The 18,276-nt window shown below is 36.0% G+C and overlaps 1 protein-coding gene across 2 annotated transcripts in view; it reads right to left on the reverse strand.

Moving 5' to 3' along the window:
- Nucleotides 1-16,390: 16,390 nt before the first annotated feature.
- LOC135219841 (cyclin-T2-like) overlaps nucleotides 16,391-18,276 on the reverse strand; it is a 44,886-nt gene continuing 43,000 nt past the window's right edge. For both annotated transcript variants that reach the window (XM_064256953.1, XM_064256954.1), the window contains one exon: nucleotides 16,391-17,880. In XM_064256953.1, coding sequence (XP_064113023.1) covers nucleotides 17,830-17,880 — 51 coding nt within the window. In that variant the 3' untranslated portion in view covers nucleotides 16,391-17,829. The remainder of the gene's footprint in view (nucleotides 17,881-18,276) is intronic.

The following is an 18,276-nucleotide window of genomic DNA, read 5'->3' on the forward strand; positions in this document are numbered from 1 at the left end:
GGATGACATTATCATAGTTGGAGAAACCTGGGAAGATCACATTAAAAAAGTATATGATGTTTTTAAGAGTTTATTAGAATTCAATGTTACGATAAACCTTTCCAAATGTGAATTTGATAAAACTACTGTTCAATATTTAGGACATGAAATAGGAAGTGGCCAAGTGAAACCTGTTTGATTGTCATATTGAGGTCATAAAGAATTTGACCCTCCCTACATCTAAACGTGGAGTGATGAAATTTTTGGGAACAGTGGGTATTACAGAAATTTTGTAAGAACTTTTCAGATGGTAGCCTACCCATTAACAAAGTTGCTGAAAAAGGATGTGAAGTTTGTGTGGTCAAAGGAATGTGACTATGCCTTTAATAAACTTAAGCTCATGTTAATGTCTAAGCCAGTGCTGAAATCCCCAAGACTTTATTCTACCATTCAAGTTACAGGTAGACTCCAGTGAAGTAGGAGCTGGCAGTGTATTATTACAGGAACATAATGGTGTTTTACACCCTGTATCTTACTTTTCAAAGAAATATAATAGCCACCAGTTAAATTACAGTATTGTTGAAAAAGAAGCTTTGAGTTTAATTTGAGTTTAATGCACTTTTTGCACTTTGAGATATACTTGTTTAACAGTAACTTGAAGTAGATGTTAATACTGATAATAACCCTTTAACCTTTATTAATAAATGTAAGCACAACAATAAGAGAATTTTAAGATGGTCTTTATTTTTTGCACCATTCAAACTGATATTCACCATATAGCAGGCAAAGAAATGTCATTGCAGATTCTCTCTCTAGATCTGTTGATTACTTAAAGGAAAGTGCTTGTTACCAACTACGTGGCAGTCTCAGATAGTTGCTGAAGGGAAGTAGCTAATGTTTAAGACTGTAGAGTGAAAATTCAGCATGGACTGAGGAGAGAGCCGCTGAGTTTAAAAGGGGGGAATGTAAAGGAATATTGATTTATTGAATGTAAAATTGCATAAAGGTTGAAAATTGATATTTGCATACAAAAAAAGTGTGTACACTAGACAACAGATGGCAGTAGCGCTTGGCGTAGGCGGTAGTCGCCAAGGATAATGTACCGAAAAAATGATATTTGGTCCATGGATGTCTAGCGTGAGTCGGGTATATAAAGGCCCAAAACTATGATTTTCGTTGGAGCTGAAACAAACAAGTGATTATAATAGTGTATCAAGTTTTGAGGAATATATGGTAATGTACTGTTTATCCATTTGGACGTTTCTTGTGTGATGTTACGTTGGTTGCCACTAACTTTTTTATGTTACAGTGAATTATATGTTGTGTTGATGTAAAGCTTTGTGACTTGGGTATTATACTGTAAAATGCAGTGATTAGTGATGAGTAGTCTTGATGAAGTGCTGTATGGAGAGTCTTTGTTTTTGTGTAATACGTCCGTAATTTGTTTAATGTTCTGTTTGTGACTTTAATTTCCTTACTAATTGTTATTAAAGTACATTTTAAGTTATAGTGGGTTGTCACTGTTTCCTGATATATTCTCCTCGTAAATCCTTACCGTAGAGAGATCTCCTCGTAAATCCTTACCGTAGAGAGATTTTTTTTTATATTACAATATATATATTTCAAGATTTTATGCCAGAACCAAGGAAAAGTAGTCTTTTACCAGGTTTCATGTATCTTTGTCTATATGCAAGTTGCCCCTTTCAACTTAAGCATCCATTCTCTCGAAAAAGCTATCTCTTCTCCCATTGGTTGTCAGAATTACCCCTACAGAGAACGAGGATTTAAAAGGATCAGAGGCCAGCGGCTCGCTCTCAGAAGCATACCAGACCTAAGACAGGTCAGATCTCCTCAGCAGTGCCCTTCAGACACTGCCTTCTCCCCCTTTTTCTGCTTTCCCCCCTGCTCTCTTCTGGGAAGTCCCAAGTATTTTTTAAAAGTCCATAGTGCATGGAAACATCAAGGAGAAGACTACAAGCCCCAGGATCCAGGTACTGTGAGAGTAATTCCAGTTCAGCCAGGGAATCGTTTTACCTTTGTCTGTATTTCATTTCCTTTTTCCTTTTTCCAAGGCGATTTGTGTAGTTTCTCATTCCCCCCCTCTGGGTTCAATTCTGTGATTACTCCCCTTGTGATACTAGTGAAAATCCCCCTAGCAAATTCAAGCAACAAAATAGTTCTCTTTGTGTAAATTCCCAGTCATTTCATTTCCCCCCATGAGTGGCCTTTTTGATTGAAAGAAAGTAGTGTGTACGTTCACCCTCGTGTGCCCCCTGCCTTATGCCAGTGTCCTATCTATTTGCAGACAAACACCAGGCCTGATTGTGGTAGGAATTGGAAACCCTTGGAGCAAGCTTGCATTTTCAATCCGTTTGCGCAAAATTTCTGAACGCCGTCTGGATTGCCCCAGCCACGTGCTCCGGTGGATCGACAAAGCGACCCCCCTGTTTTTTTAGTCTCCTGGACCTCTGTAAATTCATGTAAATACAGTGCATTTAAAACTAAAGTCCAGCTTTTATGTAAATTCCTCCTTCCTAAGTAATATCGGCCTTATGCATGAGTAGTTTTTTTTCTTTTGTTCTGATCTCTCATCCTCCATTCAAGGCCAAATTTTTCAGTTAACTACATTTCCTAGGAGTGAACGAGCTAAAATCAGAATTATATATATATATATAATGTATATGTATATACATACATACAATATATATATATATATATATATATATATGTATATGATATATATATATATGATAACTTGATCACGAAGTATATAAAACGTGATGCTATGTATAAATAAAGGTTTTTTTGCCACGAAGGAAAAAATGAAAAAAGAGTTGGCCGAGTACTTTCGGTCCTATTCGGACCCTTTACTGAGGCATACTGGTTTTACAAAGAACCCATAGTCAAAAGAAGGCTTAATATACAAACTGACACTACCAAATTTAGCCATAAGGGCGATTTTCACTCTACAGAGAGGAGGAGGAGTCATAGGCTAGCCACACCTTGAAGGATACCCGCGGCGGTAAACAAGTGATTCTTCCAGAAAAACAGTACATTTTGAAAACAACACGGGAGCATATACAATTTAATATCACGAATTTTTACACAAATTTTCCCAACAAAAAATTATTATTAATGAAAAGACGAAAGAAAATATAAATATATATATATATCGAGCAAGAGAAAGAGGGAGAGAAAATATCGAACCAGAGAGAGAGAGAGAAGAAAGAGAGAGAGAGAGAAAGACAGAGAGAGAGAGAGATGAGAATTACTACTATATACATGTGGGACTAATTTATTAGTTGTTCATTTATTTTGAGGTCCTTCATAAACATCTTACAAATATATGGGTCCAAATGGTACATTCCCAGACTAAGATTTAGGTTATTTTATAGTGATTTGTATAATTGCCGATTCCAGTAAATTTCTTGAAACATAATCATTAGATCTAGCAATTACCGAGGCATCACCCCAATTAATACAATGAGATTTTTCACTCAGATGGATAAACAGTGCATTTGAAGTCCTGGGCTGTTCTAACTGAATACATATGTGTTAACCCGAACACATAAATTTTTACTAGACTGACCAACGTAAACGATGGCAATCCTTACAAGGAATTTTGTAAATGATGTTGTTATTTGTTACGGGACTATTCTTAATTAGCATGTCTTTAATGGTATTGTTATAAGAGAACACTACATTAACATTAAATGATTTAAATATTGATTTTATGGTTTCAAATCCATGAAAATAAGGTAAGCTAAGTACATTTTTAGGCATTTCTTTTTCATTAATAGCAACACTATAAAACTTTTTATGAGCTTTTTTGATAACATAAATCAATTAGATGAGGTGGTAGCAGAGATCGTTTCCTATCTTTTTTATGTATTCTATTTCTTGGTCCAGGTATTGTGGACTCGTGATACGCAAAGCGCGTAGGAACATAGAAGAAAAAATTGAAATTTTAATATTAAGATGGTGGCCAGAATAAAAATGTACACTATTTAAATTAAATTATTTGTGGGTTTTCTATAAATACTGAATTTGCATTGGAAAGATTCTCTATGTATTAATACATCTAGGAAAGGGATGACATTGTTATTTTCAATTTCAACAGTGAATTTTATGGATGGCACTAAATTATTCAATTTAGACAGTAAATCATTTACATCGAAGATACCCACTAGGTAAGACTACTAAGATATCATCGACATATTCGGTACCATTTTAAAGGGATAAGTGTGATATTCGGGAGGTGTTGTCTCTCAAAAAATTCCATATATAAGTTTGAAAGGAGAGGTGATAAAGGGTTACCCATGGCCATACCAAATATTTGTTGGTAATATTCTCCATTAAAAATAAATCTGCAATCACAAATACATAACTTAATTAAGGAAATTATGTGACTAACGGACTATAGGCAATTCATGCAGTACAAGCTCATTACTTAAATATCTAGCACAAGAATTCACCTGAAATTCCTGAAAAAAATGCCTGGCTGGAACAAGTGTTACCCAAATCATTGCTACCATACCGCATAAGAAGATACGATCAACATCCTTTTAATGAGTTTTCATCACTCATATTAAAACTTCACATTGCTGCCGCGAAAATGGAGGAAAAGGAGAAATTTAAAGAACTGGAAAAAGCCCGACGTAACTTCAACTATTCGATTCCCGCTGATTGGAAACACGCATTAAGGCAAGAAATTTATGGAAACTTCGTAGAACTACAGACACTTTGATTAGAAAACTGGAAAGAAAATTAAAGCAACCTTATCAACGCCAGTGATTGGACCAAAAATGCTAGAAGTGATTGTGTGTGAATTTATCGAGCAAAACAAATAAGTGATAATGCAGTGCGCGCATTAGGCTTTGGGCTGTCTTTCTTCATTTGTAACAAACCCTCAGCTTTATCAATAGCGACATCTTTATATAAGTTTGAAAAATACTGTGATCTACCACAAAATCATTTAGACATTATCAAAGGCATGGACATATAGTGCTACGCATGCCTACCATGAAGATAACTTCCCCGCTCGCTACAGGAAAAGTTTAAAAGAATTGAAGAATGATAATAGCTTACACATTACCAAGGCTGATAATCCAATAGTTTAGTGGTTCTTGACAAAACTGACTACATATCACGCATGCATACTTTACTTGAGGATGAAATAACTTACAAAAAAAACTTGCAAAAAATCCGTTGGACCAAGTAATAAAAAAACTTTAATATCAATATCAAACAAATTCTTAAAGATAAAAAAACTTTTGTGTCAGTAACTGTAAAGTGTCCCTCATTACTATTTATATGGCCTAGTCAAAACTCATAAGGAAAACAAACCTATGCGCCCAATTATTAGTACTGTAGGGTCAATTGCTTATAAACTATCTAAATATCTTACTAAACTGTTATCCCGCTACTAGGAACTGTATCTAATTCACACATCCGGAATTCTCTTGATCTTGTAGAAAAATTAAATAACATTGTACTAAACCCTAGCGATATTTTTGTCAGTTTTGATGTATGTTCTTTGTTTACAAAAGTCCCTATTGACTCTGTGCTAGAATATTTAAGTAATGAGCTTGTACTGCATGAATTGCTATGTCCGTTAGTCACATAATTTCCTTAATTAAGTTATGTATTTGTGATTGCAGATTTATTTTTAATGGAGAATATTACCAACAAATATTTGGTATGGCCATTGGTAACCCTTTATCACCTCTCCTTTCAAACTTATATGGATGAATTTTTGAGAGACAACACCTCCCGAATATCACACTTATCCCCTTAAAATGGTACCGATATGTCGATGATATCTTAGTAGTCTTACCTAGTGGTATCGATGTTAAATGATTACTGTCTAAATTGAATAATTTAGTGCCATCCATAAAATTCACTGTTGAAATTGAAAATAACAATGTCATCCCTTTCCTAGATGTATTAATACATAGAGAATCTTTCCAATGCAAATTCAGTATTTATAGAAAACCCACAAATAATTTAACATATGTACATTTTTATTCTGGTCACCATCTTAATATTAAAATTTCAATTTTTTCTTCTATGTTCCTACGCGCTTTGCGTATCACGAGTCCACAATACCTGGACCAAGAAATAGAATACATAAAAAAGATAGGAAACGATCTCTGCTACCCACCTCATCTAATTGATTTATGTTATCAAAAAGCTCATAAAAAGTTTTATAATGTTGCTATTAATGAAAAAGAAATCCCTAAAAAAATGTACTTAGCTTACCTTATTTCGTGGATTTGAAACCATAAAATCAATATTTAAATCATTTAATGTTAATGTAGTGTTCTCTTATAACAATACCATTAAAGATATGCTAATTAAGAATAGTCCCGTAACAAATAACAACATCATTTACAAAATTCCTTGTAAGGATTGCCCATCGTTTTACGTTGGTCAGTCTAGTAAAAATTTATGTGTTCGGGTTAAGCAGCATATGTATTCAGTTAGAACAGCCCCAGACTTCAAATGCACTGTTTATCCATCTGAGTGAAAAATCTCATTGTATTAATTGGGGTGATGCTTCGGTAATTGCTAGATCTAATGATTGTTTCAAGAAATTTACTGGAATCGGCAATTATACAAATCACTAATAAAAACAACCTAAATCTTAGTCTGGGAATGTACCATTTGGACCCATATATTTGTAAGATGTTTATGAAGGACCTCAAAATAAATGAACAACTAATAAATTAGCCCCACATGTATATAGTTATAATTCTCTCTCTCTCTCTCTCTGTCTTTCTCTCTCTCTCCCTCTCTCCTTCTCTCTCTCTCTCTCTCTCTCTGGTTCGATATTTTCTCTCCCTCTTTCTCTTGCTCGATATATATATATATATATTTATATTTTCTTTCGTCTTTTCATTAATAATAATTTTTTGTTGGGAAATTTGTGTAAAAATTCATGATATTAAATTGTATATGCTCCCGTGTTGTTTTCAAAATGTACTGTTTTTCTGGAAGAATCACTTGTTTACCGCGGGTATCCTTCAAGGTGTGGCTAGCCTATGACTCCTCCTCCTCTCTGTAGAGTGAAAATCGCCCTTATGGCTAATTTGGTAGTGTCAGTTTGTATATTAAGCCTTCTTTTGACTATGGTGTTCTTTGTAAAACCAGTATGCCTCAGTAAAGGGTCCGAATAGGACCGAAAGTACTCGGCCAACTCGTTTTTTCATTTTTTTCCTCGTGGCAAAAAAACCTTTATTTATTTATATAGATATATATATATATCTATATATATATATATATATATATATATATATATATATATATTGATATATAGTATATATTATATATTACATGCATATATGTTATATATACACATGTACTACACACACACACACATATATATATATATATATATATATATTATATATATATATATAAATTTATATGCATGTATAGCCTATATGCATGTATATGTATGTATGTATCTAATGATGAATTATCTTAATTTGCATAATAGAGATATTATTAATATAAACGGTAAGTATGTTTTTGCTATTTTTGTAAACCGTCAAAATTTCTAGTAAGTGAAGAAGTAACGTTCATTCGCGTCTTAGTGATATCGTTGTTGTGACAGTGAATTTCAAAATGGTTTGTTGTGGTGTACCTAATTGGGAGCAGTGAGAGTGATATGGGGACTTACAAGCTTTTTTCGTTTCCGAAGGATGCCAGGTGCTGTAACATAATTATGTATTTGTTAAAATTAATATTAAATATCAAAAGTGCAAAAAATGGTTAGTGTTGTCAGAATTTCCCCCCGACTGGGTAAGTTTTGTCCCTGGATGGGGTGGGACTATGATGATCTGGCCTGAATTCAGAGCGATATAGTAGTTAATGGTCCAGCAAGATCAGGTTGGGTTTTGCAGTTTAATTACAAAATTAAACTATGTAAATTTAACAAAATACATGAACTGAAACGCTAACTCGCACCAACGGACAACTTACAAATGGAAAGCGACTTTAAAACAATTGACCACGAGGTTCCAAATGACCACAATGATAATAAATTAGAGTTTTTAATAAATCATGAAAAATTCCATGACAACACTCTTAAAACGTGTCGCACAAAAATCCTTATTGGTGCAACATTTCGCCTTTCTTCAATGTCGACATTCACATGAACTACAATATTCCGGATGTCCAAAAACGCATTCACCACTTAAATCTATGAAGGGATATTTTTTTAGATCGCATCTCAAAGTGTAGCGAAGGCAATTATCCCTATGTTTACATCAGTAAACTTTCGCTCCGATGCGCTTGTGTGACGTCATAATCATGGTGGGTTACATAAAAATACACAGACCTGCGCATATGACTACCTGCTGTATCGTGCTTAAAGAATGCTATCTATATATCATTTCTGGTATCAATCATCTACAGGCTGTATCAGTGGCTGGAATGGCCTTTACTAGCAAGCTAGGGCAAAATACATTCGTTGAGTAAAGTTCTGAACTTACCAGTTTAACGCGGACAGTCCCCAGACTTCTGTTTAAAAATGTAGGAATCTCAATTGTGAATTGGGTTTGTTAAAATAGATCCCCCAGTGTTAATAGATCATAGAATTAAAATGTTAGGCTATGTTTCCATATAGGTATACGGTAGCGGTAGCCACTGCGGCTTCCCCCAAAATAACTCCTTTAATAATTTCTGTTAGCGTTTTCATGATTCATGACTTCTGGAATTATTTTAGCACACATGGAAACAGGAATGGGGCAGCACACGGGCGGCCGTGCGGCAATTTTAACGCTACCCCACCCATAGATATAGAGAGGATCCCCTTTATAAGGTCTTATGGAAACATTGCTTAAGATGGCGATAATATATGATTGGTTTAAATTAAACAAATTATCTTTGAATGTAAATAAAACAAAAGCTATGCCTTTTTGTGATCCAAGATAAGAAAGTTAACCCAATGATAGAATAAATGATGTTTACATTGAATTTGTACAATAATTTGATTTTATCACCGGTAGAACATGAAATAGGGCACATGCTTGTAGTATATTGGTCAGGTGACAGTATCGTGCATCTATAGACTACAGGGCTAAATCAGGCCACATAGGACCTGGGGAACATGGGCCCCGGGGAACATAGGACCCAGGGAACATAGGCCAAGGGGAACATAGGCCCGACCCCGATCCGAACGAGTCCAACTAGAGTAGTAGATAGGGTTGCCAGATTTCAAGATCAGCGATCCGGGACATTCTTAAAATCTCTCTAATACATAGACATCCCCCAGATAAACATATTATAAATAGATACAGACTCAGTGAAAAACATCAAGCAAGTATTTTAATAGGATATAAAGAAAAAAAATTTGTTAAACTATACTTAATGCAAATTACAATAAAGAAACTGAAGAAGAAAACGGAAACTAATCCAGAAAATTGTAATCATTACAAATTATTAAGATACCAAAGTATCTTTTTCATATGAAAACTGAAGATAAATGAAAATAAGAAAATTGTATGCACAGAAATAATGAAAATTGAACTTTTTATTTTATTTGTATTTCTCAGATGATTTTGCTTTCTTTAGAAATTCCTTCCATATTTCCTAATACCTGCCAGTAAAATTCTTTGCAATGACAATTCATGTTCCACTTACGTACACTGTAAAATAGCCTCTATAGTTGTCACATCCAATTTATTCCTCTCGTCAGTCCACTGAGCACTCATCATAGAAAAGACAGGCTCAACATTTGCATTATGCGCAGGTATACTAAGCAAATATTGACACAAAATTAATATCTCAGAATACTGTTCTTCGAAATAGAACTGCTGTAGGATAGAAAGCCATTTTTCATGACACATCTTGGTCATCCATTCTTCAGGTTTACTCTGCATTTGTTTATCAAGGAGTATTTTAAGTTTTGACCACTGACAGAAAAGGATGTTGTCGTCAATGTTTACACCTTTGTTTTTTAACACTAGAGAAGACGATTGTATTTGTTCCCATGGCTGGAAGTGTACCTAATAACATCCATGAAAAGATATCAAAACTTTCTAACGATGAAGCCCATTTCTTAAGATAGTCATGGCAAGTGACGTAGTAGTTATCCACCTCAAGTAGGAATTTTTCCATCTCTTGAGATGTGATTTCATCATCTTTAAGGCACCGTTTAACACTAAGAGGAATAAACTTTTCATCCTTTCTTGCCGTTATTAAAGCAACTATTTCTTTTAAACAGCCAAGTACTTCAAAAAAAATGCTGTTATCTCTCTTTTCAATCTTCATAATCCTGCTGCTAAATACATACTCAAGACTGTGAACAAAATATAGGTAGGCTTCGCTCAGTGGATTGTTAAAAAAATCTAAAAGAATTTGAGGAACTTTTTCTTCAGAAGCAAAGAAAGATTTCAGTGCTTCAAATAATTTTAGGATTCTCTCAACTGCCTCATCAAAGAAAGCCAACGAGTTTTAGAATGAGAGAGAACTGATGCATAATGAAAACCAGCAAAGTCTCAGAATTCTTTCAGTTTCTCAGTTCGAACAGTGTAAATACTAAAGTATGAAAACACTTTAACAACGATTACTTCAACATCAATAGACAAGACTTTGGCAGCGGTATGTGCAGCATTGTGGAGAATATGGGCTGGGCATCCTACACCTTCCATCGAGTCATTCATGCTTTCCTTGACTTTCGAAAAGACATTATTTGTGCCTTTACGTAAACGTCCACCAAAATTAGTATTAGTGTTATCGCCACCAAAAGCTACACATTTTTTAACATCCAGTCCTAACTCGAATGAGGCTCTCTCTGCAGAAGTTTGAAATTGTTTCCGAGGTCTCATTTGGAAGGGATTTCACTCGCAATAATTTGATCTGCAAGCCATTCTTCCGTGAAAAATATTGTACAATCAACGGAAATATTTTCTCTGCATTATGGTTACTTGCATCTGTAGATACGCTATAAAAAGAAGAATTATTCATATCTTTAACAACTTCGGCAATGCTATGTGAAGCCAGAACGTTTTAATTATTGCAGAACATTTTGTCCTAGCACTAGAAAATACTGTTGGCAGTAGTACATTCGTGCAATCATTTGAACTGAATGACTGATGATGGCAAAGAGTATGAAAGGCCATGGCATCTTCTGCTGCTATTATCTTAGTTTCTTCATCTGTATTTTCTTGATCAAGAAATTTGTTATTTTATCATCTTTTGAAGTGGAGGAAACGTTTGTTTGTGCGTTGTGGTTTCTATGTGCCTCTTGATATCATTCTTCCCTCCATGTTCAATAGTGAAATTGCAATGGCATAATCGACAGTTTGCTTCATAACAATTCCTGCCTTGTTTGATAAATGTCCATTCGCTGGAATATTCATCTCGAAACTTACATTTACGTTTCGACATCTTGTTTTAAAGATGCAAAAGGTAGGCCGTAGCAAACAGTAACGACACACACACTTGAATGAGAGGCTAATGCAGTACTGATGCAACTGTGCAACTCGCCACTCACCGGACGCGATTGACTGCGTCAGTCATCACGTAACTCTTAGCAGCATCGTTGATTCGTTGGGTTATTAAAATTATATTTTCATCAATATAATTTCAACTGAAAAACCATTACTTAATTTATTTTATAATGTAATGATCTTTATTTGATTTATTCATTTATTATTAGTCTATTTCATTATTTACTGTTTTTTTATGGTGAACGAAATCCGGGCCCAAGAAAAGGGCCCCCGTCGCGGGAGGGTCTATCCGGGACTCAGGACAAAATGATCAAATTCGGGACATGTCCCGCGAAATCGGGACGTCTGGCAAACCCTAATAGTAGACTAACGTTATAAGGTAATTTTTTGCATTTTTTTCATAAACTTCTTTATATGAGCTCATCACTCTTCCTAACAATAACAAATTTAATCAATGAATTTTTAATTTTACCCTACAGCTCGAGGGCGCCGGCCACCCCACCCCGTCCCGCCTCCTTGGACCCTCCCTTCTCTCTAAAAATTGCTGACGACCCCCTAGGGGTGGTGCGCACCCAGGTTTGAGAACCACTGACATAATATCCATGATAGTTGGGCGATGATCCTGTCAAACAAAGTAACAACGCATCTCGGCAATTTCTAGTAAATATTGCAAGCGCTATCAAGTGTCAAGTTGTGCCGACATGAACAAGAAAAACTCACGGCGGAAGAAGCAAACATGGCACAACGGTGGTGGCCTACCCTAAGGCAGATCGTCATCCGAAACAACTCGCTATCCGGATGGGCTTGGACATGGCCAACATAGATGTTTGAGGGGACAATTTCTCACATGAAGTTCCTACTATCCTATAAAAACAACCACACACAGCACTAGGTCAAGCTCATTGATGGGGAGGAATTTATGAACCCAATTTGCCGTCAGTTAGAAAAAGGTTATGCACAACTTCGAAATGTTCCGAAAGTACGGTTTATCATTCCGCCATTTTGTAAGATCGGACCGTATAACCTACCTCAGAGAAATTATTTCTCGGAAAGATTGTAAGGGAGACCGGTAAATAACATTATGGAGTGGATGTTCGGGGAAAGATGGTAAAACATGATGGTCATATATTATGTACAATTCAAGCAAATCATATACGTACCAGATCCAAGCTCCTCAGATTTGTTGAAAACAACGTACTAGAAAGCTACTCACTAAACAGTTGAGACAAACTTAAAGTGTACCTGAAGAGGAAAGGAAGCCGAACGTACAGCGGGGAAAACTGAAGAGTGAAGACTGAACTTCTGAAGGGTAGGGAGAAGGAGAACTGATATTTCGTATATAAAGGCAAGAGATTTCGGCAACTCTGTAACTCTTCAAAGCGGGAAGTCTTGTCCTGCCTGTAAATGTGTTTAATGAAAGATATAAGAAAATGGATGTCGGCGAAGAAATGAAAACGTAATGATGACAAAACTGAGTGTATGCTATTTGGATCTGACAATGCGGTACTAAAATATGAACACTTCATAAGAATAACTAACTATTGGTTCGTCAACAATAAATATTGTAGCAGGAGTGAGGAATTGGGAGTGTTTATTGATAATAAATTGTCGATGAAGAACACTACATTGCATATTGTAAGAACCTTCAATATCACATTCGAAACATTGCATTTATTAGAAAATACCTAAACGAAGAAGATACCGTGAAAACAATAATTTGCAACCAAATACTTTCGAGGCTTGACTACTGCAACGTTATCTACCACGGTCTCCCCAACTACCTACTAAGAAAATTGTAAGGGGCACCCGTAATTTGGGCCAGGTGTCACTGAGTCACTCTTATCATGAGCTACGGTTTGGCTAGGATTATAATATAGGCTAAGTTGCTGATATGTTTGTATTATGTCGCTAATAGTTTGTGTGTGTGTGTATATATATATATATATATATATATATATATATATCTATATATATATATATATATATATAGATATATATATATATATATACGTGTGTGTGTGTGTGTTTCACAAGGACTTACGTGTGCCTGTGTGTGATGGACTTCTTAAATTTTGCAGTGTTGTATAAGAAATAGTGTAGCAAGATTCTTGGCCTGAAATTCGTGTGATTGGTAGCGACTAGGCCTGTCTATAATACACAAGTGGTACTACTACAAAGATGTTAGTCAAATGATGCCAATATTCCATGTTGTTTCAGCAAAACACAAACTTGTTGCTGTCATTTAGACACGTCCATTCACATTCATTAGTTCTTCATAAAGCAGCCAAGCATCATCAACTATAAAGCAATTTTAGTCCTAATTGAAGTCTCCTTTGGTAGGTGTTGAATACGACCAAGGAATGCTTGTACGAGACTTTCGTATGTATTCGTACTTGGTTGATTGTATGAATTGATAAGTGTGAAAGCATTGCTATAAAACTAAATGAACTAAAATTCCGATCAAAACGTACGTCGTGTAAAATATCCGTAATGTAATATCAGGAATGGAATGGGATGGAATGGAATATAGAATTTAGGCTTGAAGCCAAGCGCTGGAATCCGAGGGATTATCCAGTGCTATAGTGCATTTGGTTTGAGATGAATATGTATGTCAATGAATTTATGAACTGCATAAATACGATAAAAGAATGATTGTAAAACTACGGTAAAAATTTATATTTTGTAAAACCTGATATTCCTTTAAAAAAAAATATATAGCCTTGCATTTAGGATGTGCATATAAGCTTTACAGTGTGAACAAGTAGAAAAATAAAAAAATATATACATAAACATGCTTATATACACTACTGCAAAAGTGTGTGTACTACACTTGACAACGAAAGTAGAAGTTAAATATTAAATTTCATTATAGAGATTAATGTCTCCAGGGAAAGCAATAATGTTACTAAAATCACATCAGGGCCAAGCACTTCTGCTATATACCTGCTCAATACGGTGTCAATAACCTCGTCGTTGTTCCGCCAGTAAGAACTAACTAATCAATCAATACCTGCCCAATAACCAGTGTCTTTGCAGCATACCTACGGCAATGTAATAACGTGTTCCTCAGGAAGAGTCACACTGTATACAGAATGGAGCAGTTGGCCCCGTCTAAAAGGAATCTGTGGGTTGAGTATGGCCAATACATCATCATCATATCTTATCGCACCATTGTTCAACCCATTGGAGTGCTGTTCTTAGATCCATGTCCGAATAAGTGGGCAACTACACAAGATGAAAATGTAATTACTGCCCTGCGGTTTTTATTGGATTCCAGATGGACAATGTTCAATACTTTGTCTGACCTATTAGGTTTCCAGTACTTTTGACAGTCATGTCCCTATCGTTTTGTTTGTTGTATGGTGCTTTTACGTTGCATGGAACCAGTGGCTATTCAGCAACGGGACCAACGGCTTTACGTGACTTCCGAACCACGTCGAGAGTGAACTTCTATCGCCAGAAATACACATCTCTCACGCCTCAATGGAATGGCCGAGAATCGAACCTGCGACCACCGAGGTGGGACGATAATACCATACCAAACACGACGCTATCATGTCCTTATCGTGCTAGTACTAGTGTAAACAAGGCAGTCCACCAACGTATGGTCAGCAGAGAAGAGGATCATATGCCTGCAGACTTGTACTTCCCCATCGGTTAAAAAGAGATGACCAATTTATGGTCAGTTTAGGATAACTTTGTATATAAATCACCTCTCATATGTAATTTTCAAGATCGTGGTCTGTTCGGGAACGTGACCTGGTTCTGATGTGGTTTCGAATCCGGCAACCGGACATCGGAATTTACTTAGTATTTATTGCACATGAATTCTAAGGCTTTGCAGTGACAGTATAAAACAAAGGGTGGAGAATCCATTACTTATTAGGGCATAGTTGAAATTAACCGATTTAATTATGCACGATGTTTGTTTACAGCAAACTACAGCCACCTTTACATGAAGCATTGTGGAAATGTGTAGTGGTGCGTAGATTTAAATAATAATTTCAAATAAGTGTCGTACTCTTTTAATTCAGTATACAAAGCTAGACCATGTTGGATCCTTTAATTTCACATAAAATGTTTGATTACGGCAATCTGCCAACCTATCATCCGTTGGTATATAAAAGGAGGTAATCACAGACTGCGGTCTAATATCACGAGTTTAAAGCCTTATAAGGTGCAATTTGAGGTAATGAAGGTCGTAAGTCCAATATGTTCGTGGAAAATTTATCAACTTCAACCCTTAGCAACTGGACTTGCATTACAAATTCTGTGAAAGGATAGTTAGGAATCGAGTCACAGATGGGTGTAGGTGACCTATTCAGATTCCATCATCACCTCTCTCCTCAATTATGTAATACATTAGTGCTTTCAAACGAAGAACTTAGCGACATGGATTTAATTACACAAATAATTAGTTTCATAACTTTACCCAGACAGATGCAAGAGACAACTTCTTAGTCTTGAGATTTTGACTTAGGACAAAGTGGACCTAGCAAACACTTCTCGAGTCTGTTTTCACCATTAACTTTAATCTCATGTTGCAAGGAAGCTCAACTTAATTTCCCGTTAAGACTGATCCATACACAAGAGGGCTGAGGTCTAAAATATTGACAGGTAACCTATTCTTAGCATTACATGTAGCTCATCAACAGCATACCAAAAATTTTCATGCCAGTTTACACACTCAAGTGTGTGCAATGAAATCCAACACTCAAGAAACAAGACAAATGTTTTCTTTTTAACTATGAAATATTTCTCCTTTCCTTATTGATTATTATTGATATAGGATTGGTCTGGACAAACTAATCCTTTATACATTATAATAATAATAATAATCAATAAGGAAACGAGAAATATTCCATAGTTGAAAAAATTTCCCATAAACATCAAACATCACTATTATTGTGCATATACCTCGTGCATATCTAAAAGGGCAATAAAAACAGTGATTGGTTTACAAAAACATTGTTTACTTTGTACAATTCCTATACAAAAACTAATACATGATTTTGTCAAGAATTAATCACAAAAAGCATTGAGCAACGTGAATATTTTTTTCTGAATGATGAAAATTTCGGTCCAGTCAAACAACAACTTTACAGAAATAAATATATAATTATTATATGTTATGAAGGGGCAAAGATGACTTGCATTCACTACTGATTTACCTGAGGAGGCAAGTGAATCAAAAACAATGCCATAGTCACAATAGACAAGTGGTAGTAGTAATGAGAAAAATGTACTTCATGGCCAATATATCTTCTCATAGAGAAGAAAAATGATTAATAAAGACTTCACCCACTCACAACTTCATGGTATAAGTACCACAAAACAATTAATTCTTTATACACTTTCTATAAGTATAAATGATATCCAAATACATAGAAAGGAAAGAGATGAATGAAGTTAAAATAAAAAGTAAATAGACATTATGTCACAACCACAGCCGCAGCAGCAGTGCAGCGCAGCAGCAGCAAAGGGCGATGGTGGCAACGCATCACAGCCGATGACCAGATGACCTCTCCTTTAAGCGTGGACACACCACAGTGAGGAGTAGGTGGAAATTGAGGAGGAGCAGCAGCAGCAGCAGCGTCAGGAGGAGGAGGAGGAGGAGGCAGCAGCGGCAGCAGTTGGGGCATGGCAGCAACGACCCCCCCAACCAAGGCTCTCGGACCTCTTCAGTATTTAAGTTTGAGAGTACTGGCAATCCATGGAGTAGTAGTAAGCCTGACATCCTGGTCAATTGAGATGCTATCCAAGCTGGTTGATGCAGGTGATGGGGGTGTGGGGGAGAGTGAGTGGCAGAGGACAGGTGGGGAGGACTAGGGAGGTATTAACCACCCGCATACTCTGGCATGTGTCTACAATGACGTGCCTATGTTATACTGTACTGTAATATTTTTTTATTTTATTTTATTTATTTATTTTTTTTTTTGTAACTTGCAACTGCCTGCAATGGACCTGTACGGTACCACAAGAGACAAGACTATACACATTACACAACACTTCAGAGCAACCCCAACTAAGCAGACAAGAAGTAGAACACTACATGTAAAAGGCTGTGTTCGACCACCACCTGCACCCACCACCAGCATAGCTCTCCCCACCCTCCCAAAATGCCTGACCATTCCCAGAGCTGGCCCACACCACTCACTCCACCTAACCATGGGGAAGTTACTTTATTTTTTCATCATTGAAGTTAATTTTCTATCAATCAAAAACAGTGTGTGTCATGTGGAAACCTTGGCCTTGTAAAATAAATGCTACAAGGAGGGAGCATAATAAGGTTAAGCAAGGTGGGAGAACATGACACCAGCTCATGTACGGTCAGGATGGCCAAGGTCAGGTCATGTCAGGTCAAATTGCCTACAACAATTGTCTGCCAGTACTACTGCCTTTGAGAGCTCCACCTACTGGGATCCAAGTCCTTTATGGGTACCTGCAAAAAGCATCCAAACACCACTGAGAAAAAACCAAGGGGGGAAAAATCTTTTTATTAAGGGGCATTCCAATGGCATCAAACAACTATGCTTGAACATGAAGGCTGTATTTCACACACCTTTATTGCATTTCTTAAAAATGCATAAACAAATACAAAACATAATCCAAAAATCAACATGGAAGAAAGCCTTATCATTTATCATATAAATTATAATACAGTAAATTAAAAACCCTGAATAAAGTCTAGATGTCTACATTTAAACTAAATATCTGGAGGGAAAAAAAAAAAAAAAAAAAAACAACTTTCTTGACCAAGCCCAATTGTGAATGATGCCAACTAGACATGCCTTTATATTAGTACACCACATTCAAAAAGAGGAAAAGACAGGGATGG

Source organism: Macrobrachium nipponense, chromosome 1 (assembly GCF_015104395.2).
Source record: "Macrobrachium nipponense isolate FS-2020 chromosome 1, ASM1510439v2, whole genome shotgun sequence".
Classification (NCBI taxonomy): Eukaryota; Metazoa; Arthropoda; class Malacostraca; order Decapoda; family Palaemonidae; genus Macrobrachium; species Macrobrachium nipponense.